At 39.0% G+C, this 27,045-nt stretch overlaps 2 protein-coding genes across 3 annotated transcripts; both read right to left on the reverse strand.

Moving 5' to 3' along the window:
* Positions 1-208: 208 nt before the first annotated feature.
* Positions 209-9,130, reverse strand: blm (BLM RecQ like helicase). 2 transcript variants are annotated; one of them, XM_059564912.1, is made up of 22 exons: positions 8,671-9,128; positions 8,349-8,409; positions 7,703-8,258; positions 7,378-7,525; positions 7,163-7,263; positions 6,949-7,069; positions 5,872-6,596; positions 5,593-5,769; positions 4,849-4,967; positions 4,653-4,766; positions 4,474-4,572; positions 4,174-4,322; positions 3,710-3,816; positions 3,457-3,617; positions 3,143-3,338; positions 2,827-3,017; positions 2,445-2,589; positions 2,106-2,305; positions 1,819-2,014; positions 1,463-1,585; positions 592-790; positions 209-495 (listed from the first exon to the last, which is right to left on the reverse strand). In XM_059564912.1, the coding sequence occupies exons 1-22, from the start codon at positions 8,763-8,765 to the stop codon at positions 312-314; spliced, it is 4,167 nt and encodes a 1,388-aa protein (XP_059420895.1). In that variant the 5' UTR covers positions 8,766-9,128; the 3' UTR covers positions 209-311. The 2 variants fall into 2 exon arrangements, with proteins under 2 accessions (XP_059420895.1, XP_059420894.1); XM_059564911.1 differs by having other exon boundaries at positions 7,703-8,409; positions 8,671-9,130.
* Positions 9,131-9,624: 494 nt separating this feature from the next.
* On the reverse strand, positions 9,625-12,447 carry LOC132155660 (pro-cathepsin H-like). Its single transcript, XM_059564384.1, has 12 exons — positions 12,307-12,447; positions 11,967-11,998; positions 11,742-11,847; positions 11,552-11,622; positions 11,368-11,472; positions 11,187-11,273; positions 10,918-10,973; positions 10,717-10,798; positions 10,572-10,640; positions 10,391-10,497; positions 10,156-10,281; positions 9,625-10,013 (listed from the first exon to the last, which is right to left on the reverse strand). The coding sequence occupies exons 1-12, from the start codon at positions 12,380-12,382 to the stop codon at positions 9,938-9,940; spliced, it is 993 nt and encodes a 330-aa protein (XP_059420367.1). The 5' UTR covers positions 12,383-12,447; the 3' UTR covers positions 9,625-9,937.
* Between the last annotated feature and the right edge of the window lie 14,598 nt (positions 12,448-27,045).

Genomic DNA, 27,045 nt, shown 5'->3' on the forward strand with positions numbered 1-27,045 from the left:
GGAGTGATAGCATTTTTTTCTCATTTCTTTTCCTTTTTTTATTTAAAGAAACCATGTTGACTGTAGCAAAAATGTATATTTGAAAAAAAAAAAAAAAAAACGTTTTGAGATATATATATATATATATATATATATATATATATATATATATATATATATATATATATATATATAAATAATATACTGTACACACAAATTTAAACTAATATACACAACACAAAATGTATTTATTAAAAATTAGTGTATAAAAGTTCTATACAAATATCCACAAAGTCAAATTAATTTCTGTTACCAGTAGAAATATTCTGATTCTAGAGGTGAGAGAATGCTGGTTTGAGGAATGGACGAGCAGCAGTCTGTGGTGTGGGTAAAGCCATGAAGCCAGGTCTCTTCCCTGCTGGGACTGATGGAGCAGTCCTGGAACCTCTGCCTGCATTTCGACTACCACCTCTGTATCCTCCTCCTCTTGATGAAGACCAGTTGTTGCTGTATCCACTACAATAAGGGTGGAGCGGAAGAGATGATTTGGTTTCATATAGCCGATATCAAAGTCTGCACAATCCAACAATGCTTCGGCTATAACATACTGACCCTTTAGAAGAGGAGTTTTGGCCACCGGTACCTTTTCTTCTTTTGGGTTTTCTGGAGTAAGATGCTTGCTTTCTCTTTGCTCCTCGTCCAGAGGTGCTTCTGAAATAGGTTGATGTGGTGTCCCCTTCATCATCATCATCATCCTCCTCGTTTTGATGACCTCTTGTTGTGTCAATCCAACTCTCTGTCTGTGCCTCAGCTACAAAGGTAGTGGGAGAACATTTTATGTCTCTTTAAGCTACTTCATTTCAAGAGCTTTATAGGTTGCTACTTTGAGCTAGCTGAACAATTATCTATTTTACAGTTTAAATTTAGCCAAATGACATCCGTAGTCTGGTTTCTTATTCTTTAGTAAGAAACTAAAGTGCCTTTAGTCCCTCAGCTTTGGTAAGTTGTAATATTTTGAGGTATTTTGAACTTATCTTGTACTAAGGGAAATAGCATTATACAGATATGTATGAGGCAGCATTAAACTAATAGGAATATCAGCTAGTAAAAACAGAGGATCTCTAACTCTATACACCCTAAAGTTGCAGTCACATTAACAATATTTCAAAGGCTAAAAAGTCCATTGTCAATATTATAGCTATGTATGAAGCACAGCTCACAAAGAAGACATGTTCAAACCAAGCAGCTTTTTGCAGGTCAAAGTGCTGAACTTGCATGACCAACTGGATTTCATCTGCAATAAATATGACCATATCTTATAGTAGCACAACATATTTGCATTTCTGAATTTGTGGATTGCCTCCATTAGAATACTAGTCTCTAAAATAAGGTTCAAATTAGAAAGGATTAATGTAACATAGGATTACTTAATGTGTCAGGAAAGTGTTTATCTTGAGGACACAATCTACTGTCAGGCCCTTACCAGGCAGCTGCCACTCGGAGTACTTCTGCAGAAGTTCAATAAACTCCGCTCCATACTTCTCCAGCTTGTCTTCGGTTACACCATCAATCTGCAGCAGAACCTCCGGATCAGGCGAGAGAGTTTCTGCACAGAAACACATCACAATACATTTAACACTGAGCACATGGGGCTGTGAAAAAAAAAGATAATTAATTGCTATAACTTAATGAGGTATTTAATTCCAACACAATGTAAAAAAAGAAAAACCTCAACTAACTCAGTCAAATGATTCATTGACATCGCCACTTCTTTTTTTTTATTATTATTAAATACATATTTAAAAAGTATATATGTAAATGTAATGAATATTTGCTAACCAGCAATCTTTTTGAGTGTGGCCGTGGAGAAAATATTGTAGTAATGAATGCCGAAGACTTTGCCCAACTTCTTGCACAGATCATTGAGTTCCTGCAGACACTTTTTAACCATCTCTTCTCTCTTAGAAACATTCTCAATCACAGAGGCTTTGTGCTTTCGGATGCTGGATGCACTCTCTGTCTCAACAAACTCAACCTGCAATGGGTGCATGATCATTAATACATATTTTGAATAGAGCATACAACATTAACAAATTAATAACAAATTATTACATTAAGAATCTCACCTGCATACAGCCACTCAGTACACTCATGGCTTTAGGCCCAGCAGAGATATAGGCCACTGCCTGCCCATTGTTAGTGATGTAGAGGTCCTCCATCAGTACACTATCCAGCACCAGTTTCTTAAATAGCCTCTCCGCATTGTGTTTGGAATACGCTGCTCCAACCCCAAACATTCCGGACTGGATCCGAGCACTTTTGGAGCCTGCCACAAAGAGATATTCTTAATGAGGCCTTGAGCAGCCTTCCTGGTATGCATTAAATCTCAAGCACTGGATGAGGCAAAGGATATTCATAGTAATATTCACACCATCGTTTATGACAAATCCCGCTAGGCTTCTTACCCAGAAATATGTCGACCAGCATGTTAAGAGTGAGCCTGTTCTGCTGGGCGGATTTGCCGTATCGGTTTCCAACTTTCTCACAGTTCTCCTGCACAAATCTCACAATCTTCTTCACATCATCGGTGACATTTCTTGATTTATATTTCTGGAAACAAGCATTAAGATGCATGAATTTGTGTTAGTATCTGTAATTAACAAAGTCACTATTTAAAATACAATGCTCTAAGTAAATAATTAGTTAAAACAAGTAACAGTTAACTTGTTTGGCAAGCAAACTATATCCCATTTCAATCATTGGCTGTGTATAATTAAAAAGTTTGTTATGTATTACATTTGCATAATGTATGCTGTAAAGACTGATATGTTTCCATGATGGTCTTACATGTGGTCTGGCACAGTTGTCACAGATGACCTCAGGATGCTCTTTACAGAAGCTTGTGTTAAATGTGTGCTCGCCAAAGTAAGCCAGCAACTGGATCCTCCTGCACTCTGCCACATTTTCACAGAAATGCACCATGCTGTGCAGGTTGTTGATGTGGGTGGCTTTGGATTGCTGGTTGCCATCTTTATCCACTGCAATTATATTAACCGTTATGTAGACCACGCTCACACAGACAGGTTAACTACGACGTTTTAATGGTGTCTGGATTTTAGCATCCAAGAATTACAAGAATAAACAAAAATCCTGCAGGACATACTAGCAATGAGTCTCTTGATGCGGATAACATCACTGTAGGCATAGAAGAGAACGCAGTGGGAAATCTCTCCATCTCGACCAGCTCTGCCTGACTCTTGGTAATAACCCTCCACTGACTTGGGCAAACTCGCATGGATCACATAACGCACATCAGGTTTATCGATTCCCATGCCAAATGCAATGGTGGCACACATAACCTAAAAATGAAAGATGAATGGTTAAAAATAATATTTCTGGGAAGCAGTGAAAATAAAAATACATGGTCAAAAGAGCTGGTTCAGGTTTTATAGCAATTTTAAAACTGAGTGCCTTTACCTGGCAGCCATCCTGGTTGATCCATTTATTCTGGACATATTCCCTGTCGCTGTCCTTCAGGCCAGCGTGATAAGCCAGCGCTGCGATCCCAGCCCTCTGAAGACTGTCAGCCAGAGTGTCGCAGTCATTACGAGACAAGCAGTACACAATCCCTGAGTCACCTACACACACGGTCAACATGATTTATAGGGTCTCCATGCTGTGGGGAGAAATTATAATTGCTAAAGACTGATTTAATCTGGACAGTACTCACGTGGGTAATATTTCTTGATCCACTGAATGCATTCCTCATCAACCTTCTTGGGCTTTTTTGGCAAAACCGAATATTTGAGATTGTTCCTGTTGAAGCTCATAGTGAATCTATGAAAACATAAGTTTTAATATGAGTAACACAAGTACATGATATCTATAGAGTTCATTGTTAATAATGAAGAGTACCAATTTCAAACGTTTGTGGTCAGTATGATTTTTTTTAACAGCATTTATTTGAAATATAAATCTTAATGCATCCTCCTCTGCCAGGACAATCACATGAAACTTTTAATTAAAATGTAAAAATGTTACTCCGTATTTCTGAAGGAAGATGAGGTTCAAAATAAACCTGCATCCATATTATGATCAATGTGAGAGTGGCTAATCAGAATACCATGCTTTTAAAAAAACAAATAAATAAAGCCAGAAATGTGTGAATCAGGAATTGCATGCAGGAAGACTTACACCTGAGGACGAGTCATTGCCAGCTGGTTAAGAATGTCTTTCTGAACTCTAGGAGTGGCTGTGGCCGTCAGTGCCATTATAGGAACATTGGGAAACATCCGCCTGAGCTCATGTAAGCGCTTGTAGTCGGGCCTGAAGTCATGACCCCACTGAGGAAGAAACAGATATATTTTACAATGTTTTATGGATTGTTCTACAACAGTGCCAAAAAATTTATTTTTATTGTAAAATACTGCCTTCACTACTTAAATCACATATTTTGACTGCTCTTGCTACACTGTAGAGTTTAATCAAGTTTACCTGACTGACGCAATGGGCCTCATCAATAACAAAGCGAGCCAGCAGTCCTCTTTCATACAGATTCTGAAGGGCACTGACCATCCTTCCACTAGCACACACCTGAGAACAAAAACACATATCAAAACTGTTCATAGATATGCACACAAACTTGCAACACACTGGTCTGATGTGAAACCCACCTTCTCAGGAGTGGCATAAAGCAGTTTGATGGGGGGATCCTTCCTAGACAGATGCATATAGATCTTTGCAGCCTCACTATCCGTTTTGTCCCCTGATAAACTAGTTGCACAGATCTGTAACACAAAATTGCTCAGTAAATCAACAGTTTCGATCAGGTTAAGTCAATTATTGTGCATAAGGAAAAGAAGGACTTACGTCTAATGTGGTGAGCTTTTGGACCTGGTCAACTATGAGAGACCGTAGAGGAGAAATGACAACAGTCACTCCAGCAGAGATACAAGCAGGAAGCTGATAGCAGAGACTTTTACCACCACCTGTAAAGATGTTGTGTCACATTGTAACATATCGTCACCAGGAAACACTTTGCTGGTATCTTAACACAGAGTAAGGAAACACTAACACAAAAGGAAGAGAGACAGTACACTGCTTTAATGCTCAAAAAATTGAGACTGCCTGACAAAAAAAAAAAAACGAAATGGTCAAAACGTCTGTCCTACTTATTATTAACCCTATAAAGTCTACTAATGTCCACTTTCATGTCATGCTCACATGTGTCTTTTTGCTGTGAAATATTGAATTATTTTCATAAAGTAAATGTAAGAATAACTTATTTTAAATGATATGGGCAATGACCAAAATCTACTTACAGATTTGTGAATAAATCATTTATTTTCTTATTTTCAAAAATTATATTTAAAACAAATTCTAAAATTATTTTTATGCAAATCTCAACTGATATAATTGAATTTACACCACTGGCCATGAATCTCTTTACATATTGTAAACCACTGACAAAAATTACACAATAATTCATGAATACTATGTCTATGCATGTAATTATTGCAGCAAGAAATGTTGAAGGTGTAGCCAAGACACCTAGTCTAGTCTAAGATCAAAATAAATAAGCAATAAGAGTCCAAATTAATGCTTGTAACAAACCTGTAGGCATCAGTACAAATGTGTCTTCCCCTAACAGTGCGGCATTAATAGCCTCCAGCTGATTGAAGCGAAACTGATGCAGTCCAAACTTCTTATGGAAGATCTTCATCATCTCTGGGCTGTGAGGAAAGCTGAAGCCTCTAAAGCGGTCATGAGCTGGGTTTCTATACACGGGTTCTGCAGATCAAGAGATACAGTGTTAACGGATAACTGCTCATTACAGGGTCTTTAATAATATTGAACTAAATTATAAAGGAATATTAATTTACTCAAGCTTACCAGGATTGGATGTTTTGGTAGGTTTTGGCACTGGTGATGTTACAGTCTTTCTCTCCAAAGGTTTTGAGTGCCCTCCCTCCCGCACCAATGTTGTTTTTGCACCAGAATTGTCTCTTGATGCCAAGACACTTGGAGGTTCTTCAAAATAATCTGGAATATCAGTCTCATCAAAATCATCAATATCAAAGTCATCTATTAGGAAGTCATCTGCTTGAGAACAGTTGGGAACTGCCGTGTTGGTTTCGACACTGCTCTCAGCATTTCTCTTGCCCGAATCTACTCTTTTGGGGGAATAAAACAAGTCAACCTGATCTCCACCCACAGTCTGAATGTTTGACTCATTGAAGGACAACCTTGAGTAGCACTGATCTGTTTTTGACTCAGATTTGCTTGAAGGTAGACTTGACCCGTTTAAGATGGTTGTTGTTTTTGCTGAACTGTTAGGATTCCAGGAACCACCAGGGGTTTCAACTCCACTGATGATGCAGTCGGAGTCCTCAAAAACACTGTCATTTCCCAAAGATATGACCGAGGCAATGGACTTGCGAAACTGAAAGCCTGTTTTGACACCCTCTCCCCTTTCTGATGTCCCTGGGGTCATAGATGATGTTAGACTAGAGGGTGTGACTCCAAAAGCTTGTCTTTTTAGCAGACTAGAATATGGAGTTGCTGCTGGGTCTAACTGAGATGTTCTAGATGCTGCACCTATAGCTAGAATCCTTTTCCTGTGGTAAAGATAGAGTTATTAGTTATGCTATAACAAGCAGCAATGTCATCTATCGTTAATATATTAATAGAAAACTATAGAATTAGTATATCACACTTGTATAACTGTAACATTTCCTTCCTAGTGAGTAAAAGGGTGAATTAGTCATCTGACAAAAAAACAAACAAAACAACACGAAAACTTATTCCAAGAATAATGCAACATCTCAAGGGTCCTAAGAACAGCCTTTATTTTTAGTAGCAGAATATGTGAGATTTAGAAGCATATCTTATGCAAAAAGTAATACCAGACTATCTAAAATATACATATTTTTTAATCTACATCGCAAAAATACTCCTTTATTACTTCACCTGTGCGCTCTCTGCAGTAATAGCTCTGTGCCACAGGTCAGTGCTATGAGCTCATGCTCAGGAATAGTGTCCACTAGACGACAAATAGACTCCATAACAGTAAAGAGAGCATCATCAGGTCCTAAAACACAAATACATGCACATTAGACAGTACATCATTTTATATACAGCAAATGGTTGCCTACCAAAAAGTTAAATCATGCATGAGTGATACCTTTTAAATCTTTGGTAGGTTCATTCAAGGGTGCCGACAGGCTTGAGGCGGACTCATGAGGTGGAACATTTTTGTCAGCATGGGTAACAGGGTCAGGTAAACTACAAAACAGAGTTTTAGAAAATAAGCTTAAAATCAAACTTAAATGAAAATAAACAGTACTTATTTTAATTTGTAGTTTACAAAAAAATAATTTTGCAATTAAAGCATGTCACCGTTTCTCCTTTTCTGAGTCAAAGGGACTCGTCTCCTCAGGAACAGGGGATGGGGGGATGAAATCCTGATAATCTTCATAAAAGTTGTCTGTCTCAGTCTCATCAATGTCTATGGTGTTTGTCTCAGCCCACTGATTTTTTTCAGCAGCTGCAAATCAAATATTGTGTATCATTATTGTGAGATTTATTTTAATATCTAAGCACACAAACCTTTTCTTTAGCAAATGAAAAACTGACAAAATAGGGGTAAGCCCACTGGGGAAAAAAAATAAAAAAATCGAGATGCACTAACTTATCACACAACTGATGTCCTTTTGGTTTTTACCTGGTGAAGTACAGTCGATGATCTCCTCATCTTCAGTGTCACTCAGTAGTGCCTTTTGCTGGACTGATTTCCTATGTCTTTTGGTCTTTTTAATGGGCGAATCCTCGGGCTCTCTCTCAGCAGGCTCTGTGCTGACTCTATTAGCAGCTGACAGGATGTCCTTTGGGGCAGTTAAGGTTTCTGTAACCTGTAAACCTCCATTTAATGCAGTCTCATCACTCTTAGCACAAGAGGAATTTTGGGGGGTGTTCTGGTCCGAAACACTAAGCTTTTTTGTAGAAGTCCCTGTTACTGGGGACACTACTCTTGTCTTGACTGGGGTTTCAAAATCATCCAAGTCATCCCATTCATTGAAGGAGAGTTGAGAGATGTCATGCTTAAATTCACCCACATTCTGATCTTTAGGTAAGGCTGCAGGTTTAAGCGAATCCTTAATGGTAGATTGGACAGGAGGTGTTTTGTTCACTGCAAATGGGTTGGCTAATGGATTAACAGTATTGGTCTTCGGTCTGCTGGGTGCTGCAAAGAAGTTGACTTTCGGTGCTGCCCTCTCAGGCTTTTGCGAAAACGTCACAGGACTTTTGGTTACTTCACAGCTGCGGGGAACATTGACACTCCTGTTTGCTAAGACATTTGCACCAGTTACCTTTTGAGGAGCTTCCACTTCGGAGATGCTGGATGAAGACTTCTTTTTGAAACAAAACCCCCTGAACAGAAAAATTTCAGTGGTTAGACAAACCTGCTACACATTTCAGATGTTGATATGAATTCATTTTAATTTGTCTACGTTACTTATCTATCTAGTTAAATACACCGTCTTTGCAGGCTCTCCGATTCCTGTTTGTATTTATTCTGTACCTAAATTCTGTACCTAAACCTCTATTTATCGTTATCCATCTGTACTCTGTACTTAAATCTGTCTATCCACCTATCTATCTATCTAATGCAGAATATAATAATGTTCTTACCCATGCTTTGGTTTCAGCAGTGACAACTTGTTCTGTGCAGCATTACTGTGTCGTTCCAGTTGCTCCTTTAGGTTATTTTGAGGAAGACTCGGCATTGTGTGTGCATTTATATTAAATACGATTCATTCAAAGTTAAAGTATATGACACTTAATCAGCTCCACAAACAAATACACACTCAAAAACAAATACATGCATGCTCCGTTAGAATTAATGCGACATTACAACCCTCGGTTTTAGGACAGAAAACTCACAACGGAAGGTTTCGCTCTCATTCTGCCATCGTGTGAACATTAAAACAACAAAAAGAGAAAGTCACACAAAGTTCCTTTATAATTACCGCCACCAAACACAAAAATGAGATATTCTGTTATAACATACGAGCGCGCACAAAGTCACCATAACACCACTGAAAGCTCGCGCTTACCGCGTATTCGTAGCTAGGACTCTGATTGGACAGCTGTCAGTAACGTCACTTCCGCGGCTGCTTGTTTGCGATATACTCTTTCCTTTAGTTTTAAACCATCAGCATTCATTCACTATCAGTATCTTTTTTTTTTCAATTTTTCCACTATATGTTTTGCTGAGTGCATTTTCTTGTCCCAACGTAGACTAATAAGTATTTAAAAAACTGCTTCCTCTCTGGCGCTCGCTGTTGTAGCGCAAACATTAGATGTGGATTTAGGTCGCCACATACTGGTTTACTGTGGAATTGCACGTCATTTACATATTCTATTTTAGCAAGGAAGTGCATGCACTCACACAGTATTTAATTAAAAAGCTGCATATATAATTATATATTTAATATAGTAGTAAATTATTATTATTATTATTATTTTTACTTTTTAAAGTCTCAAAGCTCTACTTAATGAATGAACACCATTACTCTGAAGGACAGCGATCCATAAAAAAAAATATATATAAAGGCAACCACACACACATACACACACACATAATCCCTTAGAAAATATTTATTTCAGTGCAATAGTTTTGGTTGCAAACATACATTTTTTTTACAAAACCTTAGATTTTAACAAAGCAGACAACTTTAAAAACAAAATTAGACATATTAATAGCCAATCGAGTGTCATTGAATGTTTTAAATGAATGTGAATAATTAATTTAATTTAACTTATTTACCGACAGCTAGTATAGACTACAACTCATTTCTGAAGATGTTGTCCATTATGCATAAAATGATTCTGTGTGAGAGTAAAATGTAATAACTTGTCTCACTTTTTATGGTTTAAAAAAATACATTTCATTTATTTAGACCAAAGGTAAAGGATAGGATGAACACGCAGCAAGTCCACACATGTTCTTTCCCCTCTCAATGTAAAAATATCTGTATGGAAAATAAAATAATTAACATTAAACATTACATTTATTGCAATTACCTTGGTCAAATGGTCAAGTTTGTTTATAATTGCTACTGTATTTATTAACCGTACAGTAGCACAGCATTTGAGGAAATCATGCAAACAGACCCGTTAATTCCCCAGTAGGGTCCCCAGGAGTTCTTCACTATCCAATATGGGGTTCCATTCTGCTCGGAATAGCCCACTGCAAGCACTGCATGGTTCACCTTGTCAGTAGTGTTATGACAAGCTGTGCTATAAAATAAAATCATAAAATTACAGAAATTGCAAAGAACTGTCACAAATAAATCCAGCATAAAAGCAGCAGCCTATAAAAGCAAATGTATATATATTTCATACTAACCTGGTATATATTCCATCTTTGTAGTGCATGAAATCAGATGTCACCTCATATGCAAAGCTGACAGGGTTCAACCTGGCCACAGCATCCACCATCTCCATTTCATCATACTAATAACAGGAATTTACAGTTAAAGAGGAGACATGTAGTTAATATTAATCTTTGTACATGGACCACCACTTACCTTTGTTATGTTTACAACATCTTTCACGAAGGCAGCAGCCAACTCTGGTTTGAATCTGCATTCATCTTCCTACAAGCATGTAGGGTATGAACAAATGTCACCACTTTATGAATGAACTCTTGAAACCATCAGGTAAAATACTTACTTTAGCCTTATAGGGGTAGTCTTGCTCTGTCATGAGACCTTTGTTGTACATGATGTACTCAAAGGCATGACTTGGGAGGCCACTAAAAAGCATGTGACGGGAGTAAAATGTTGTTTAGACCATTTTACAGTAAAGACTTTACTCCTAAAAATTTTTTAAAAAAGGCCAAGATGAATTCATACATTATTTTATCTAACTCACCCACTGCAGCCATGATTGTCGAAAGCACCTGCACAATCTACAAGCTGCTGCTCTGCCTGTAAAAAGTACATGATAGGAACAGGATGTTTCATAAATTACAGTTATATTTTTTTTTACTAATGTGCTGTTTTGGGGTTTGTTTGCATCTGCCAAAGGGCAGAAAAAGGAAAGGAGTGGTATATATTACAATACTGATACTAAATTAAATAATAAGACATAATAGATAAATGTTTACAGGCTTTGTTAAATTAAAAGCAACATATACATACTAGTTGTAGGAGTTTCCCTGTGGCTATAGCAGTGACAGACTCCAGACAGCCTGTGGTGGAAAAAGTCCAGCAGCTACCACAAGCTCCCTGAAATAGTGTTATCGATTTAAACATCAGCATTGTTTAATAAAAAAAATAAAAATGATCAAAAGCACAATAGAGGATTATTAGAGCAAGCTACCTGGTTTTTGACATTAGTTACATAGTTTCCTTTCGTTCTCCAGTCAATCATATCAGGATAAGGCCCATTACTGCTCAGATGATTCCCTCTAGTGGCGGAGCAGTTCTGTCAGGTTGTAAAATGGTCATGAATTGTGGTACTTTCCTATTTCCTCATTGATCACGAGATGCTGTTAAAACAATACCTGAGGTTCTGTCAGGAGGAAGGACTTTTTAAATTCAGTAAAGCTCATGTCTGAAAAATGATTCAGTCCCACTGTAAAGTGCAGAGAAATGTTATGTGTTTTTTTAAACATCGTGCTCATACAAACAACAACAAATCGTGCTCATAAAACAAAGGCTTCAGCAAGTTAGATTATATCAGTCACAGCCTACTTGAAAACATATGGTCTCCTGCATTATGGCGCTCGATCTTCTTCTTGTTGTCCAGGAATATCTGTAGTCGCTGGTAATATTCATTTATCTCGTATTTTTTGTTATACTGCAAATTTCAAAAGAATAAACCAAATTACTTTTCTTCCTCCCAATTTTTCACTTCCTTTATTGTCGCCTTAAATCCCCTTTTTGTTGCCACATGACATTTCAATTTAATATTCTTACCTGAGACATCCATGATTTGAAATGATACTCATCTGTAACAAATAAATATTTATATTTTCATTTTTACTGCACACTAACCGTTCTGCAAAGTACCTTTATCATGTTTAAATTAATTAATCATTCGTATTTTAGTCCACAAAATTTAGGCTATTTTAAATTATATATTATATATAACTATGAATATAGCCTGCTCTTTAAGTTTGAGCGGTCATACTTGTTATGCATTTGTACTGAAGCGCCAAATAGTAAAAAGCGAAAGTAACGTACGCAGCGTCACACGTAGGCTACGCGGAAGAAAAAAGCTAAAGCCAAAAGCTGGTGTAAATAAATAAATAATTACCTTCTTCAGTGTGCAATGGCAATGTATGCACGTGATACAGAACGGCAAACAGAACCGGTAAAAACAACACGTTCATCTTCAAGCCTGTGAGGAACTAACAGCAGCATATCAGTGTAAGATCTCATCACATGAGCGCGCCAGCACTCCTCCTACAGGGAGGGCTTTCATATTAGTCCTCTGCTCTTAGGGTTAAAGGCACTGATCTATATATAGATCAGTGGTTAAAAGCAGTGGTCGAATTGTAAAAAAAAAAAAGAAATTCAGGGGGTTTGGTGTGGTGAAGTTCTTTTTCGTGGTGGGGGTATGTCATGTAGCTTTTACATAGGTCAATATTAATAATTAAACAATATTTTGCTAAATGTGCTTCATAGCTGAAGCCTCCGGTGGTTTACGGTCATGGATAAAGAATTATGACAATAAAACCACCTGTAGGTGGCAGCAAGCCCTTGTTTTTATAAATTATTTATTGAATCGTTCAAATCAAACGATTCGTTCAAAACAAACGGTTAATTCAATTAGAAATGTAACAATTATGGATTTTTTCTTCCTTTATAAATACAAAGGAAGGATTTTTAGAAATCTTGGACAACTGAAAAGTATGAACATGAAAAGTATGAGCATGTACAGCACTAAATACTTAGTTGGGGCTCCTTTTACCTGAATTACTGCATCAATGTGGCGTGGCATGGAGTCGATCAGTCTGTGGCATTGCTCAGGTGTTATAAGAGCCCAGTTTGCTCTGATAGTGGCCTTCAGCTCTTCTGCATTGTTGGGTCTGGCCTATCACTTTTTCCTCTTCACAATACCCTATATAGATTTTCTATGGGGTTAAGGTCAGGCGAGTTTGCTGGCCAATTAAGAACAGGGATACCATGGTCCTTAAACCAGGTACTGGTAGCTTTGGCACTCTGTGCAGCTGCCAAGTCCTGTTGGAAAATGAAATCTGCATCTCCATAAAGTTGGTCAGCAGCAGGAACCATGAAGTGCTCTAAAACTTCCTGATATACAGCTGCGTTGACCTTGGACCTCAGAAAACACAGTGGATCAACACCAGCAGAAGACATGGCACCCCAAACCATAACTGACTGTGAAAACTTTACACTGGACCTCAAGCAACATGGATTGTGTGCCTCTCCTGTCTTCCTACAGACTCTGGGACCCTGATTTCAATGTGAATTATCACATAGTCCTTAATAAGTCGTTGGTAATAACCAGAGAAACCAAGAAAGGACTGCAACTCTTTCAGGTTCCTTGGACCTGGCCAGGTCTTAACAGCTTTTGGAGATCTGTTTCCACGCCATTTTCTGAGACGATGTGACCAAGATACTTCACTGGCATCTGGAAAAACTTGCATTTCTCTAATGAAAGCTTTAACCCATAGTCTTTCAAACGTCCCAAAACATTAAGAAGACATCTCTCATGCTCTTCTAATGTATCAGAGAAGACATTCAAATAGTCCAAGAACTATTTTGAACCTCGAAGTGCTGAAAAGGTTTCCTACAAGTTAGGTAAGGCATATGCATCTTTGATGGTCTGAGTATTCAACTTGCGGTAATCAATGCAAAGTCTTATATTGCTATTCTTATTTCTTACTACCGCGATAGGAGAAGAGAAAGATGATTCTGACTCATGAATGATTCCTGCTTCAAGCAATTCCATTAGAATGAATTGGGCTGCGTCCGAAATCGCATACTTCCATACTATATAGTAGGCGAAAAACAGTATGTGAAGCAAGTAGTATGTCCGAATTCTTAGTATCCGAAAAACAGTAGGCGAGATGTTCCCGGATGGACTACTACTTCCGCCCGAATTCCATAGAATGCATAGGATGTACACTACTCTATCCCATGAGGCCACGGGAGAGGAGGCCTCATATTCGAAAATAACGGACAAACGCAACGCGGCTGTTTTGAAGTGTAAGTACCTTATAGATAAACGCTGTTCATTGTGGTTAAAGTGTATGTGATGATGGTCCAGGTCAATGACATCATCACTAGAGTGCCAACCTAAATTTTATTATATTTTGTGTGTTGACAACGTGTATGTTGATAGATGGTACCAAGATCATTTGTTCAATGTGTTAAGGTTATGAAGGATACAAGAGTCATTGTTTGTTTTGAATTATTTATTTATTTTGTAAGTTTACATTTTACAGCACATGTTAGATCTTGCATGTCTTATCCAGTGTTTGGAGGTGGGTTCTGGTAGTGCGCATATCCGGAACGTACCATTTTACAAAATGGAGGGAGACATGAGTGCTATGGAGTGTTAATGTTTGAGTGTTTGTTATGCATGTTATGTATGTTTGTATTATGGTTACTTCATGTAAAAAATGAGTTTATGAGAATGTATATTAGTTATGTAGCTACTAATGCTTTGCTGTGAAAGTCTGTATTGTGTGTTTTTGAGAAAGGTTCCTCCCCGTGAATATGGTTTGATCCACCAGTGTTTGGGCGGGAAATTTGTGTATTTAAACAATGGTCTGATCAGAGTAAAGGGAGATTAAGAGAATGGGAGGTAATAAGAAAGAATGGGAATATCCGGTATTAGAGTCAGGAGGAGAAATAGCTGTAATTGATAAGGATAAGGCAGAAATGCTAGGAAAAACATTAGCACAAATTCATGGATCAGGGAACTTAAGTGAAGAAGGGAAAATGAGAAGAGAAATAACAAAGGGGCAAAATATGGATGTGATGGTAAGATGTGGGGGAATGGAAGGCCAGCCAATTAATTTCCAGTTCAATAGAGATGAATTGATGAGAGCTATTTGTAATGCAAACAGAAAAATTTCATCTCCAGGGAAGGATCAGATTGGATATATAATGCTAAGACATCTGAAGGATAGGGCTGTGGGGAAAATTTTAGAATTATATAATAGAGTATGGGACGAAGGAAAGCTTCCAAAAGCTTGGAAAGAAGCGATAATAATACCTATAAGAAAGCCAGGCAAAGATCCTTCGAATCCCTCTAATTATAGACCTATAGCTCTTACATCAAATGTTTGTAAAATTATGGAAAGGATGATTACGGAAAGGTTGTCATATTTATTGGAAAATAGAGGATTTATATCAAAATATCAGAGTGGTTTTAGAAAAGGTAGAGGAACAATGGATCCTATAGTATGTTTAGAAAATGAAATTAGAAAGGCGCAGGTAAATAAAGAATCTGTGATAGCAGTATTTTTAGATGTCGAGAAGGCGTATGATATGATGTGGAGGGAGGGACTTTTGATAAAATTAAGAAAGATGAATATTGGTGGAAGAATATATAACTGGATAAAAGATTTTCTGGAGAATAGGAGTTTCCAGGTAAAAATAGGGAATGAAGTGTCAAGTACGTTCCAGATAGAAAATGGAACTCCACAAGGGAGTGTAATAAGTCCATTATTGTTTTCTATAATGATTAATGATGTTTTTAACCAAGTAGAACCAGATATTGGTAGGTCTTTGTTTGCAGATGACGGGGCTCTCTGGAAAAAGGGTAGAAATTTATTATTTATTAATAGGAAAATACAAGAGGCAATTAGGAAAGTTGAAGAATGGGCATTTGACTGGGGTTTTAAATTCTCAGTGGAGAAAACTAAAACAATTATTTTTTCTAAGAAGAGGGTTGTTCCAGAAATGAGTTTGAAGATGTATGAGGAAACATTGGAAAGGGTAAAGGTGTTTAAGTTTTTAGGTATTTATTTTGATGTAAAACTTATATGGACTGAACATATTAATAAAATAGTTGAGAAATGTCAGAAGGTTTTAAATATCATGAGATGTATAAGTGGAGTGGAATGGGGGGCAAGTTTTTCTTCTTTAAAAACTATATATGTAGCAATGATTCGGTCTGTTTTTGATTATGGCTGTGTGGTATATGGTTCTGCATCAAAAAACCTGTTAGGAAAACTTTGTAAAATCCAAGCTCAAGCAATGAGACAATGTTGTGGAGCAGTAAAGACTACACCCATATCAGCTTTACAAGTCCTGGTAGGAGAGATGCCACTAGAGATTAGAAGGAAACAATTAATGATTAATTACTGGGCTAACCTCCAGGGGCATAAAGATGAACACCCTACAAAAGTGGTTTTAAAGAATTGTTGGGAACAAAATGTAAGATGTTTAACAAGCTTTGGGTGGTGTAGTAAAATTTATGCAGAAGAATTACAGGTAAATAATATCAAGATGAGTCCAACAGTTGAAATCCAGGATTATGAACCATGGGTTTATATAACACCTCATATAGATCTGCATTTGCTGGAGGTTAAAAGAACAGAAAGAGAAGTTGACTTTAGATATGCTTTCTCAGAATATATCAGAGCCCAATATCCTCGACATATACAAGTATATACAGATGGATCAAAAGATCCAGAACATCAAACAACTGGGGCTGCTTTTTTAGTCAAAGTTACTAGTAATCAGTGGATTAGTGGAGTAAAGCGAACATCAAATCATTTGGCAGTTTATACTGTTGAATTGATAGGAATCCTTTTGGCATTACAGTGGGTAGAGGAAATAAAACCTGACAATGTTTTAATTTGTACAGATTCAGTTTCAGTTTTGAAGAGCTTGAGATCTTACAAATCTAATCATCAAGATATTCTTTTTAATATACTACATATGCATTCAAGAATTGTCCAAAATGGTATATCAATCAGTTTTATGTGGATTCCAGCACACATAGGAATAAGGGGAAATGAAGAAGTGGATATATTAGCAAAACAAGCTTTACAGAAAGATATAATAGAGTTACAAGTTCCATTAAGTAAATCAGAGATGAAGGTTTTAATCTGGAGTAAACTGATAGAAGAATGGCAAGTAGAGTGGAACAATGGGACAAAGGGTAGATTCCTTTTCAGTTTATTAAACAAGGTAAGTCAAAGTATAAAGAGTATAGGTAAGTCAAGGAAAGAAGAGATTATTTTCAGCAGAATATTATTAGGGCACTCAAATTTAAATAGCACACTTAAAATAATAGGGAAACACCCAAACGGGTTATGTGAAATCTGTAAGGTTGAAGAAACAGTAACTCATGTATTTCTTGATTGTAGAAGATATGAGCAAGAAAGAGGAATAATGATAGAAGAATTAAGAAAGAAGGTAAAGCAGGAAATACATTTTAAGGTTTTAATAAAATGGGCAAGTGAAATAAATAGTAAAGTTTTCTTCGATTTTATTAAAGAAACGGGTTTGGTGAATAGATTGTAAAACTCTGGTCCACACTCCGGAGCAGAAGGTGGCGGTAATGCACCTATTTAAGTTGGTTGCAAGCCGCCGTTAAAAATCAAAAAGAAGAAGAAGAAGAAGAAACTTCCTTTCCAAATATGAGCTTCACACTCCATTTCAGTAGGTGGCGGGAATGCACCTTTTAAGTTGGTTTGCCAACCGCAAAAAAAAAAAAAAAAAAAAAGAGTAAAGGGAGGTTGCTTCCTGTGAATTCTGTGCCAATGTAAGAACTTGTCTGAGGTGAGACATGCTGATTATTATGTGGATGTACCACTAGGCATTGTTTAGTGCCAGTTTTTGCTGCTCACAGCATTTTGTTTTTGATTTTTTTAGCACCAGTGTATGTTGCATTAAGTGTTTTTTTTTTGTTTGTTTCTTTGTTTATTTTTGTGCACCACATGGACTGCTTCTTGAAAATGCAGCTTCTAAAATAAATCACAACTGGCATTTTGAAAATCACTCCCGTGTACTGAGCCTTCCTAACTTCTCCCAGGCCTTTCGGCTTTTCTCTACATGAAACATGGTGGCAGCAGTACTTCCAGGCCAATAGGAGGCTAGTACATGTGGAGGCTGCATGTTGAGTTGTGCAACAAACCCTTTGTCAAGTTGGGTGGCAAGAGACATTGTTTTTAAACAAAAATGCCACCAAAGAAGCAAGATGCACCAAAGGCAAGGGACGAGTCTAATGTTCCAGATGAGTCTGAATTGACGTACACAGTTCCAGACCAAAGGGAAGTTGTAGCTGGGAGTACAACTGACCAAATTATGTATATGATGCAAAAGTTTTTACGTAAGCAACAGCAAAGAGAGGAACGCTTAGAAAGAGAGGCGCAACGCCAAGATCATAAATGGCAGGTGCTTCACCATCAGTTTACACAGCTGCAGTCTGAAGTTCATCAAGACCTACAACAACGACAGTCAGTGGCAGGACATGCAACTGCATCAGCAGATACAGCTATGCGTCGGCCTTCGACCATCCATACAAGCCGACAACCTTTGCAAAATGATGAGTATGCTTCAGGAGGTGAGAATCTAACTGAGGGACAAGGACCTTCAGTGCCATGTTTCCAGACTCCGAGAATGCTTCCTTGGGCCCAGGATGAGGACATAGAGCACTATCTAACAACTTTTGAACGTATTGCTCAAGCGTGCAGATGGCCAAGGCAAGACTGGGTGTTGCATTTATTACCTCTCTTATCTGGCAAAGCGAGAGCAGCTTATGTGGCCATGGAGCCTGATGACTCTCTAAACTATGGCTTGGTCAAACAGGCTGTTCTTGACAAGTTCGAAATAAATGTGGAAATGTACAGACAGCGCTTCAGAGCTTACAGTGCTCCAGAAGATGAGACTCCAAGAGAGTTGCAAGTAAGACTAAGAGACTTGTATGAGAAATGGATGAATCCTAAGAGTCGATCAAAGGAGGAGATTGGTGACCAGATTGTTCTAGAACAGTTCCTCAAATTACTCAACCCAGAGACCAGAACATGGGTGAGACATTATAACCCCACCTCTTCTAAACGAGCAGCAGAGATGGCAGAGTCCTTTGTGGCCGCAAGACGATCTGTGTATCAACCAAGACGATGGCGAACCCATAACAACAGCTCAACCGGTAAGTCTGGGGATGGTTGGGGTAGTGGTCTGAGTAATCTTGGTACTAATTCCAGTGTAGCACAGGTTAGTTCTGGTACTAACATGGGTAAACAGCAGGGGACAGTTAATCAGTATAGGGGTAGAGCTGTGATTATTTGTCATGGATGTGGCCAGCCAGGACATAAGAAAGCAGATTGCCCTTTACAGAAAGTTTCTAATACCCACCTTTGTTATGTGCCGAGATCCTCTCTAGGATTAAATGAGGTAGAGTCAAATACAGACACTGTAATTGATGTAAAGATTGGGGCTAAATTCTTTAAAGCTTTAGTGGACTCTGGTTCAAGTCAAACATTAGTAAGATCTGAATGTCTGGGGGAAGGGAACACATTGATGCTAGACAAATTGAGAGTGCGGTGTATTCATGGTGATGAAAAAGAATATCCAAAAACTGAGTTGTTAATTGAAATAAGTGGTCAGGCTTATTATCTGTCAGTTGGGGTAATGGACCAGGCACCCTATCCAGTTATTTTGGGCAGAGATGTGCCCGTGCTTGTAGATCTTTTGCAGAATGACAGTGAGATAGCTGAAGCTAGGGTGGTAACAAGAGCCCAGTCTAAGCATGACATGACCTGTAAACAGCTGCTGAAAGATTTACCTTTTAGTGAGGGTCATAAATCGAGGAAATCTAGACGTGAGCGGCGTCAGAACAAAGTTGAGGGTACAGAAATGGTTGAAAAGTTGCCTGAACCTTATGCAGATGATATTGAATGCATCCCTCATGATATAGTGGAGCTTCAAAGGCAAGATAAAACCCTGAAACCATTGTTTGAGAAGGTAGACAAGGGAAGCCCTGTGTCAACTTTGTTGCAGAAAGATCATTTTGTAGTTAAAGAGGATAGGCTGTACCTGAAGAGCACAGAAGGAGAAAGGTTGGTAGTCCCTGAATCCATGAGACTGAAAGTATTGCAGTTGGGTCATTCGGTACCGTGGGCCGGGCATTTAGGCCAGCAGAAAACGCTAGCCAGAATTGCTAGTAGATTTTATTGGCCCAGGCTGTATATGGATGTAATGGATTTTTGTAAGTCTTGTCCAGAGTGTCAGCTGGTGAGTCCAGCTAGAAAGAGCGATAGAGCACCTCTTGTGAGTCTCCCTATTATTGACATCCCGTTTTCTAGGATTGCTATGGATATAGTGGGTCCCTTAGAAAAGAGTAGAACAGGAAATCAGTATATTCTGGTTATTGCCGATTATGCTACCAGATATCCAGAGGTTTTTCCTCTTAAAAACATAAAGACGAGACAAATTGTTAATGCCCTTGTTCAGCTCTTTTCATGGGTAGGTTTACCCAAAGAGATCATCACAGACCAGGGAACTAACTTTACGTCCAGGCAAATTAAGCAAGTGTATTCAATGTTGCGTATACATCCTATAATGACCACTCCCTATCATCCTCACTGACGGTATGGTAGAGAGGTTCAATCAGACATTGAAAGCAATGTTGCGCAAGTTTGTGTCTGATACAGGTGCAGATTGGGACCAGTGGCTGCCATATTTGATGTTTGCCTATCGAGAAGTTCCACAAGTGTCCACAGGCTACTCACCCTTCGAATTGCTCTACAGACGCCGGGTTCGTGGACCTTTGGATGTCTTAAAGGAGGCCTGGGAAGGAGACTATGCAAGTGAGCAAACCAATATCTTGTCTTATGTCATTAAGATGAGGGAGAAGATGGAATCGATGGCAGAGTTGGTAAGAGTCAACATGGCCAATGCACAACAACAACAGAAACAATGGTATGATCAGTCAAGCAGGAAGAGAACATTAAGTCCAGGTCAGAAGGTGCTACTGCTTCTTCCTACATCTGACAGTTCATTACTGGCCAAGTGGCAGGGGCCGTATGAAGTGTTAAGCAAACTAAGTGCTACTAATTATGAAATCTCTCTACCAGATCGCAGGAAGAAGTTGCAAGTCTTTCATATTAACCTTTTAAGACCTTGGCATGAGAGAAAAGGCTCATGGTCCGAGCAGCTGTGGGCAAGAAGAGTAGATGAAGAAGAGGAACTGGATGAACAATACTTTCCAGTTGATCAAAAGTCGATTTCCTGTCCAGCAGTAGATTATCTTACATCTAATCAGCAGAGAGAGTTCCTGAAACGAGTTCCAGAGAATCTCTTCAGTGATCAGCCTGGGAAAACAGATCTTCTACAGCATGATATTCACCTTCAGCAGACCGAGCCCATTAGACAGACTCATTGTAGAGTTCCTGCACGCCTGATTCCTGCTTTGAAAGAGGAAGTGAAGGTGATGCTTGAGTCAGATATCATAGAACCATCCAGGAGCGAGTGGTGTAGTCCAGTGGTACTTGTACCAAAAAAGGATGGTTCACTCAGGTTTTGCGTGGACTTTTCAAAGCTTAATGCAGTGTCAGCTTTTGATCCATACCCCATGCCTAGAGTTGATGAGCTAATTAAACGACTGGGCAAAGCTAAGTTTTTAACAACTCTCGACTTGTGCAAAGGATATTGGCAAGTGCCATTGATTGCTGCGGCTAAAGAATTGACTGCTTTCCGTGTTCCTTCGGGATTATATAATTTTAAATATATGCCCTTTGGCCTACAGGGGGCAGCAGCAACCTTTCAGCGCTTGGTGGACCAGGTGCTGAGAGGAGTGGACAGTTTTGCAGCAGCTTACATAGATGATATTGTTATTTTCAGCGATTCATGGGAAGAACATCTGGAGCATCTGGCTGAAGTGTTCAACAGGATCCAACACGCAGGTTTGGTGGTCAATGCCAAAAAGTGCCAGATTGCCAAGCATGAAGTCTCTTATTTAGGCTACGTTGTGGGAGGAGGATCAATCAAGCCTCAGGTAGATAAGGTGCAAGCTATTTTGTCATGTGTACCCCCAACTACGAAGAAAAGTGTTCGGTCATTTCTGGGCTTGGTGGGTTGGTACAGAAGATTTGTTCCAAATTTTGCCAACAGAGCGGCAGCATTAACTGATCTCACAAGGAAGAGTAGCCCCTTAAAGGTTAAGTGGACCCCAGAGTGTGAGCAAGCTTTTCAAGATTTAAAGGCTTGTCTGTGCAAAGACCCTGTCCTACAGAGCCCAAACTTTGACCTTCCTTTTGTAGTTCAAACCGATGCATCTGGGGCCTCATTTATAAAGCGTGCGTACGCACAAAACGGGGCTGGAAACGTACGTACGCCAGTTCCCACGCAAAGGTTGTGATCTATAAAAAACAAACTTGACGGGAGAATGTGCGCACCTTTAAGCAAACTTTGAGCCGTGCGTACGCACATTCTGGAGACAAAGGGAATTGGCGACACCGATGGTGAGGTCGTGAACTGAAGTTAGATTGTAGAAAATAAATGTGAGAAGAACGATTATAAGAATGAATGACATTTAATTTTCACTCCATTTCATACGTTATATCCACATTATCATGAAGATTAAATCCAACAGTGTTATTTGTGCCGATTGTTTTAGGCTATATACATCTAGTAAAATCCAAACGTAATTCAAAATGTATTAAAAGTAAAATAAAATAATAATCAGCGCTGCCTTACAGTCACATTGTCCACAACGGGAGCACAGGAGGACATGGCGCGATACATGTGATAGCCTACAGAATAGCATGAAATACCCTTTTATTAGAGAACTGCAGAACACAGTGTAAAAAGGAAATATTTTCCTTAATGTACATAGCCTATATCATAAAATGTCAAAGTCTGCAAATACAGTCATGAAGCACAATCGCTACTCATCATCGGTCCTAACTATTACGGTGTTCATTACAAAACCGTCAAGAAGCATGTGTTCACTATAACATTTTCGTCTTAAATTTTCGCCCACAAATTAATTAAGTGATTTTGTCAAGGTGTTAACGATCAGTCTATTTGCTAGAAACATATAAATTCTCCGGTGACCCGGGTATGTAATGCTTCATGGTGGCACTCCTGGCACTGTTGGAGGATTACGCTAATGGCAGAATAAGGAGAGAACGAGTTTTCAGGGACCATGATGATTTCCTGGCCCATGATGATGACTGGCTAATAAGCCGATTTAGATTCCCTAGAGCTGTGCTCTTGGATCTATGTGCTGAATTGGGTCCAGTATTAGAGAGGGCAACACGCCGGAACCATGCCATCCCAGTCCAAATACAAGTCCTCACCACTCTGGGGTTCTTGGCAACCGGCTGTTTCCAGCGGGAATTGGCAGACAGGTAAATTAATAATATAAAAAAACAATAAGTAATCCTCAAATTTGTCTCTAAGACCTTTTTGTATATGAAATAATTCTATTGGAATCTATCATCTCACCCTATAGGTCTGGTATATCACAGCCGTCCCTGAGTGCCATAATATCTGTCGTTTTAAATGGTATACTTAATATGGTTAGTCGATACATCAGGTTCCCCTACACTGTGCGAGAACAGGCCGAAATTAAAACGCAATTTGCAGCAATGTCTGGTTTCCCAAATGTAATCGGCGCAATTGACTGCACTCATGTTGCTATAAGGGCACCATCTGAAAATGAATTTGCTTATGTTAATAGAAAGCATGTGCATTCTATTAATGTGCAAATCATATGTGACTCCAACATGACCCTCACAAACATTGTGGCACGCTGGCCTGGTTCAACACATGATTCCTTTATCTTGACACATAGCAGTGTAGGGAACAGACTAAATGCAGGCGCAGTACGTGATGGCTGGCTTCTTGGTGAGTTTAACAATATTAAAAAGTAGAAACTGTAACAATTTTGTTTTTAATATAATTATAACCTGCAGGCGACAGTGGCTACCCCCTGAGACGCTGGCTCCTCACCCCATTTTTAAACCCGCAGAGCGCAGAGGAAACTCATTATAACGAGGTCCACTCTCGTGCCCGCGCAGTTGTGGAGCGTGCCATCGGCATCCTGAAATGCAGATGGCGTGCTCTGGATGCCTCGGGTGGCAGACTTTTATACCATCCAGCAAAAGTGTGCAAGATTGTCAGGGCGTGTGGTGTTTTGCACAATATAGCACTGAGAAACGGTATTCCTCTCCCTCCTGATCTCCCTCTACCCCAGCATTACGACCCCGAGCCACAGCCCCCTGGCCGACAAGAGGGATATCAACGAGGTGCAAGAATCCGTGAGGATGTCATGCGGCGTTTGTAAAGAAAGACAAAACTCAAGGTTCATGTTTTAACTGCATCTTTTAATGATTGTGCAATTTCTTGCATCACTTCTCTCATCTGCCGTAGCTCATCTGCAACCCTGTTGACAGCGTTTATTGTCTCTCGCTGTAACTGCAGGACTGCGTCAGTGAGTACCCGACCACTTTTGGACGTGCCAGACGCAGAAGGGGCACTGCTTTGAGCCGGACGCTGTGCATCTGCATCTGAGAACCCCTCACCCTGAACCTCCTGTTCATTTACAGCTTCAGACTCCGGAAGGACTGGAGGACAAACAATTGGCAACATTTATCCATTTATCACCCCACACACTCAAATGTACAGCGTTAATGATTAAAAATCGGTTTAACCTTGCTCCTCTGTGGTTTCAGTCACGTCAGTGTCTCCCTCCTTTTCCGACACAATACCACACACGCTGACCTCCCCAATTATAGCCGCGATTTTGCTGTCCACTGATGTGAGATCAGCTGTACATGGGCCCCCACCAGTTGCAGCCACGCTCTGGCGGTGGGAGGACCGTTTTCTCTTTGCCTCCACCTTGAATGAATGAGAATCTTTATTTCACATATTTTGCATACTGTAAGCACATGTAAATAAAACTTTTTGAAAATCAATATTGCTATTTATATAGGTATATAGCCTAATAAAACACAAATGTAATATGTTGGTAAAAAAAAAATGTGTATACCTTCAGGTCGGACCATTTTTTCTTTAATTCTGCAACTGTCCGTTCTGTCCCACTGACACAATTGACGGCAGAAGCAATACTTTGCCACTCGCACTGCTTCTTTTTATTAGTGACCCCACTGCTGTGGCCACCAAATAACACAGTTTTCCGAGCCTCCACCTCCCCTACAAGTGTTTCAATCTCAGTATCTGAGAAATTACGTTTTTTTCCTCTTTTCTCACCTGTCGCCATTATTAAAATTAGGCTAACAGAAATGCACGTTTTCACTTTCTTGGATTAATTAATTGGCGGGTCGCATGCCAGTTTTCCAGGTATATATGGGATTCCACTCTCATTTACATGCTGATCAGCAATCATGAGGTGATTTGCATTGACTATTTATGGTTAAAAATGGGCGTGTACAGGGCGGGATATGAGGCTGGTTCACGTACGCACATCTGCGGGTGATCTGTGATTTATAAAGGGAACATTGCTTACAGGTGTGCGTACGCACGGTTTTATAAATCGGAATATTTTTTGGCGTACGCCATTTTTGGCTTTTGGGCGCACGTAAACTTTTAGTAAAGATCCTACGCATAGTTTTATAAATGAGACCCCTGGTCTGGGATTGGGTGCAGTACTGTTATAGGGTGAAGGACAAGATCGCCACCCAGTGCAGTACATTAGTAGAAAGTTGTTTCCTCGTGAGACTAACTACTCGACCATTGAAAAAGTAGCTCTGGCCATTAAATGGGCCCTGGACACGTTAAAATATTATTTGATTGGCAAAGACTTTGTTCTTGAGACTGATCATAGGGCTTTGCAATGGATCAATAAAATGAGAGACAGTAATGCAAGAATTACACGGTGGTATCTTTCTCTCCAACCTTTTAAGTTCAAAGTCCAATATAGGGCTGGTACATTGAACGTTATTGCAGACTTTTTGTCACGCCTCTCTTGAAGAGTGGCTGTCTTGAGGGGGGGGGTATGTGATGATGGTCCAGGTCAATGACATCATCACTAGAGTGCCAACCTAAATTTTACTATATTTTGTGTGTTGACAATGTGTATGTTGATAGATGGTACCAAGATCATTTGTTCAATGTGTTAAGGTTATGAAGGATACAAGAGTCATTGTTTGTTTTGAATTATTTATTTATTTTGTAAGTTTACATTTTACAGCACATGTTAGATCTTGCATGTCTAATCCAGTGTTTGGAGGTGGGTTCTGGTAGTGCGCATATCCGGAACGTACCATTTTACAAAATGGAGGGAGACATGAGTGCTATGGAGTGTTAATGTTTGAGTGTTTGTTATGCATGTTATGTATGTTTGTATTATGGTTACTTCATGTAAAAAATGAGTTTATGAGAATGTATATTAGTTATGTAGCTGCTAATGCTTTGCTGTGAAAGTCTGTATTGTGTGTTTTTGAGAAATGTTCCTCCCCGTGAATATGGTTTGATCCACCAGTGTTTGGGCGGGAAATGTGTGTAATTAAACAATGGTCTGATCAGAGTAAAGGGAGGTTGCATACTGTGAATTCTGTGCCAATGTAAGAACTTGTCTGAGGTGAGACATGCTGATTATTATGTGGATGTACCACTAGGCATTGTTTAGTGCCAGTTTTTGCTGCTCACAGCATTTTGTTTTTGATTTTTTTAGCACCAGTGTATGTTGCATTTAAGTGTTTTGTGTTTTTTTTTTTGTTTTTTTTTTTGTTTCTTTGTTTATTTTTGTGCACCACATGGACTGCTTCTTGAAAATGCAGCTTCTAAAATAAATCACAACTGGAATTTTGAAAATCACTCCCGTGTACTGAGCCTTCCTAACTTCTCCCAGGCCTTTCGGCTTTTCTCTACATGACAGTGTACTTGTTTAACATAATCCAAGTAAATGACAGACTTGTTAAAGTTTTACACATTGTAAACTGATGAGACTATTTTGTAAATTGAGTTTTTTAAAAATGTTTAATCATGATTGATCAGAGGCTGTGCCTCAGCTTGTTAAGGCTGCTTTCTACAGACGGCTCGTTAAGTAATTTAATGAGATAAAGTTACAAAATTAAGTAATTGAAACAAGTTAATTTACACT

Source organism: Carassius carassius, chromosome 13 (genome assembly GCF_963082965.1).
Source record: "Carassius carassius chromosome 13, fCarCar2.1, whole genome shotgun sequence".
Taxonomy (NCBI): domain Eukaryota; kingdom Metazoa; phylum Chordata; class Actinopteri; order Cypriniformes; family Cyprinidae; genus Carassius; species Carassius carassius.